We start from the raw sequence: 4488 nt of genomic DNA on the forward strand, positions 1-4488 counted from the left end.
TTTTATTTCCCTTTCTCTAGGAGGTGGGTCAAAAAGGATCTTGCTGTGATTTATGTCATAGAGTGTTCTGCCTGTGTTTTCCTCTAAGAGTTTGATAGTGTCTGGCCTTACATTTAGGTCTTTAATCCATTTTGAGTTTATTTTTGTGTATGGTGTTAGGAAGTGTTCTAATTTCATTCTTTTACATGTAGCTGTCCAGTTTTCCCAGCACCACTTACTGAAGAGGCTGTCTTTCCTCCATTGTATATTCTTGCCTCCTTTACCAAAGATAAGGTGACCATATCTGTGCGGGTTTATCTCTGGGCTTTCTATCCTGGTCCATTGATCTATATTTCTGTTTTGGTGCCAGTACCATACTGTCTTGATTACTGTAGCTTTGTAGTATAGTCTGAAGTCAGGGAGCCTGATTCCCCCAGCTCCGTTTGTCTTTCTCAAGATTGCTTTGTCTCTTGAGGGTCTTTTGTGTTTCCATACAAATTGTGAAATTTTTTGTTCAAGTTCTGTGAAAAATGCCATTGGTAGTTTGATAGGGACTGCATTGAATCTGTAGATTGCTTTGGGTAAAGGGGAGTGTTTCCTTAATTTCTCTTTCAGATTTTTCATCATTAGTGTATAGGAATGCAAGAGATTTCTGTGCATTAATTTTGTATCGTGATACATTACCAGATTCATCGATTAGCTCTGGTAGTTTTCTGGTATCATCTTTAGGATTCTCTATGTACAGTATCATGTCATCTGCAAACAGTGACAGTTTTACTTCTTCTTTTCTGATTTGGATTTTGATTCCTTCTAGAGAATTTTTAATTTCATTTATTGTGTTGTTCATCATTGTTAGTTTGCTCTTTAGTTCTTCTAGGTCCTTGTTAAATGTTTCTTGTATTTTCTCCATTCTGTTTCCAAGATTTTGGATCATCTTTACTATCATTACTCTGAATTCCATTTCAGGTAGACTGCCTATTTCCTTTTCATTTGCTTGGTCTGGTGGGTTTTTACCTTGCTCCTTCATCTGCTGTGTATTTCTCTGTCTTCTCATTTTGCTTAACTTACTGTGTTTGGGGTCTCCTTTTTGCAGGCTGCAGGTTCGTAGTTCCTGTTGGTTTTGGTGTCTTTCCCCAGTGGGTAGGGTTGGTCAGTGGGTTGTGTAGGCTTCCTGGTGGAGGGGTCTGGTGGATGAGGCTGGATCTTGTCTTTCTGATGGGCAGGACCGCATCTGCTGGTGTGTTTTCGGGCGTCTGTGAACTTATTATGATTTTAGGCAGCCTCTCTCTGCTAATGGGTGGGGTTGTGTTCCAGTCTTGCTAGTTGCTTGGCATGGGGTGTCCAGCACTGGAGCTTGCTGGTCGTTGAGTGGACCTGGGTCTTAGCGTTGAGACATAGATCTCTGGGATAGCTCTCACCGATTGATATTACGTGGGGCCGGGAGGTCTCTGGTGGACCAACGTCCTAAACTCGGCTCTCCCACCTCAGAGGCTCAGGCCTGACACCCAGCTGGAGTACCAAGACCATGCCAGCCACACGGCCAGGTATGTGGGGTGTTTCTTGCCTTTTGGGAAGTCTGAGGTCTTCTGCCAGCATTCAGTATGTGTTCTTTAGGAGTTGTTCCACATGTAGATGTAATTTTGATGTATTTGTGGGGAGGAAGGTGATCTCCATGTCTTTCTTATTCCTCCACCATGTTGAAGGTCTCCCCCCGCCCCCATACATAGGTTTTTGTGTGAACGTGTTTCGTTTTCCCTGGGGTAAATGCCCAAGAGTGGCATTGATGTGTCATATGGCAGTTGGGAACCTAGTTTCATAAGAAACTGCAGAATTGTTTCCCAGGGTGGTGGTATGATTTTGCATCCCCACAGCAATGCACAAATGATTCTGTTTCTCTGCATCCTCACTGGCATTTGGTGTGGCCACTATTTTTATTTTGGCCGTTCTAATAGGGGTGTAGTGATAGCTTATTGTGGTTTTGATTTGCGTTTCCCTAATGGCTAATGACGTTGGACATATTTTCATGTGCTTATTTTACCACCTGTCTATCTTTTTCGGTGAAATGTCTCCATATCTTTTGCCCATGTTCTGATTGGATTGTTTTCTTTTTCTACTATTGAGTTTTCGTTTTATCTATTTATTTTTGGCTGCATTGGGTCTTTGTGGCTGCACGCAGGCTTTCTCTAGTTGCGGCGAGCAGGGGCTACTCTTCGCTGCGGTGCGCGGGCTTGTCATTGCGGCGGCTTCTCCTGTTGTGGAGCACGGGCTCCAGGAGCACGGGCCTCAGCAGTTGAGGCACGCGGGCTCAGTAGTTGTGGCTCGTGGGCTCTAGAGCGCAGGCTCAGTAGCTGTGGCACATGGGCTTAGTTGCTCCGCAGCATGTGGGATCTTCCCGGACCAGGGCTCGAACCCGTGTCCCCTGCATTGGCAGGTGGATTCTTAACCACTGCGCCACCAGGGAAGCCCTGTACATGTTCATTACATTCATTAATGAATGTACATACATGTACATTCATTAAGTGAATACCTAAGTACTTAATTTTCTGTGTGGTCATCATAAATAATATTGTTTTTAATATCAGTTTCCACATGTTCATTGTTAGCATGAACATTGTTAGCACAAATGTGATTGATTTTTGTGTGTTGGTCTTGTATCCTGTAACCTTGCTGCACTCATTAGTTCTAGTTTTGGTGTTTTGGGATTTGTTTGTTTATCTAGTAGATTCCTTGGGACTTTCTATGAAGACAACCATGTCATCTGCAAATAGGGATGGTTTTATTTCTTCCTTTGCAATTTGTATGCCTTTAATTTATTTTTTTCTTGCCTTATTGCAGTGGCTAGAACTTCTAGTACTATGTTGATTAAGAACAGTGTGAAAGCACACATCCTTGCCTTGTTCCTGAACTTAAGAGAGAAAGCATTCAGTCTTTTGCTGTTAAGCATGACACAGCTGAGGGATTTTACCACCGTCTTACAAAATTAGTTCTGTCTTCTTTTCCTCCCCCCACATTTTTAAAGGCAAAGATGAAGACTTAGGGATTGGCAGGACTTCCCTGGTGACCCATTGGTTAAGACTGCATGCTCCCAATGTAGGGGGCATGGGCTTGACCCCTGGTTGGGAAACTAAGATCCCTCATGACACGTGGCGTGACCAAAAAAAAAAGACTTGGGTATTGGCCCAACTGAGATGACAGAGCAAAAAAGAAAGCATAAAGGAAATTTAAGTACTTCCTCCTCCAGGCTAGGCTTGCAAGAGTGACAGAACCAAGTTCCTTTGGTGGGGGTGGGACTTCACAGCCTTAATCAGCGCTGGGGAGCTAATCTCTTTATCAGAGCCCTTGCACTCTGCAGTGAGCTAAGGGCCCCCTGCACCTGGGGCAGTCATTGCCCGTAACACAGGAGAGCCTCACGGAATGGGGTGCCTGTCCCCTCTCTGGTTACCCTGCTCTTCCAGGAAGCTCTCGGCTGCCAGCCTCGCTGCCTGCCAACCTGAGTTGGCGATTGGAGAGTCTCAGATACCCAGATCCAGGGTGACAGGAGTGGCCAGGGCCAGATTTAGATTTGTATGTGCTTTTGACAGTGGCTCCCCAAAGAAGAGAATGGGCTATGAAGAGAGGAAGCACAGTAAAGAGTTCCATGGCTGGGTAAAAACTGATAGCGACACAGTGCATCTACAGTACGTATATTCCACAGAAAAAAAATTTTATTAGGGGAAAGGGATGGGCAATTTAGTCTAAACTTTAGAAAGAAAAGCAAGCAATCACTCCCTCATCCACTGCCCTCCACCCCGCCCCCCGCCTTTGGGGTCATCTCCCCCTGGGGTCCTGCAGCCTCCATTCCCCTCTCCCTGGCACGTCGCCCCGCCCACCCCACCCCCACCTGGCAGCGCTCCCCTCGTGCCCCACCCCCGGGCTGGCCGAGACCACACCTGCGCAGGTTAAACCTGCAGGGACGCGCTGCCGTGGGTGGCGGGTGAAGGTGAGCGGATGTGAGCGGTGGGATGGGAGGACGAGGCAAGGATGAGACAACGGGCCCCTGCTAATGGCCGGTCGGCGGCCCTGGCGGGAAGAAGGGATGCGGCCAGAGGGGGGCGCCCCGGCAACCCTCGAGCGAGCCAGCCCCTGGCTCCTCGGGGTCCTAGTCCCACGGTTCCATCTCGCCGGTCCATACCAACGCGCGAGGCGCCGGGGGGAGGCCGGGAGCGGGCCGTTCCACTCGGGGAGGGGCGGCAGGTTAGGCCGCGGCCCGCGCCACCTGCGGCCTGGGGCGGGGGTGGGCCGGAGGCAGGGCCGCGCGGCCCGTTCTGTGCCGTGCGGGCGGGTCGGGCCGCGCCGCACCGCCCCCAGCCCCGCCAGCCGCCCGGGAGGCCCCTCCTCCCAGCGACCCGGCGCGGAGCTAGGCCGGAGCGCTCCGCGGAGCCGCAGAGACCGCCTCCGTGCCCCCACCCCCACTCCCACCCCACCCCACCCAACCCCCACACGCTCCCCGCCCCCCTCCCTGCGCCTCCC

The 4488-nt window shown here is 49.6% G+C and overlaps 1 protein-coding gene across 6 annotated transcripts in view; it reads left to right on the forward strand.

The window, feature by feature from the left end:
- PRKAG2 (protein kinase AMP-activated non-catalytic subunit gamma 2) overlaps positions 1–4488 on the forward strand; it is a 112259-nt gene that overhangs the window by 40228 nt on the left and 67543 nt on the right. Inside the window, exon 1 of one of the 6 annotated variants that reach the window (XM_028489569.2) lies at positions 2598–4212. The exons of 4 other annotated variants lie outside the window; for them this stretch is intronic. In XM_028489569.2, coding sequence (XP_028345370.1) covers positions 4000–4212 — 213 coding nt within the window. In that variant the 5' untranslated portion in view covers positions 2598–3999. Of the gene's footprint in view, positions 1–2597; positions 4213–4488 lie in introns of those variants that run through there. One more of the 6 variants, XM_024129083.3, reaches the window with a different exon arrangement.

The sequence above is a fragment of the Physeter macrocephalus genome, chromosome 5 (genome assembly GCF_002837175.3).
Source record: "Physeter macrocephalus isolate SW-GA chromosome 5, ASM283717v5, whole genome shotgun sequence".
Classification (NCBI taxonomy): Eukaryota; Metazoa; Chordata; class Mammalia; order Artiodactyla; family Physeteridae; genus Physeter; species Physeter macrocephalus.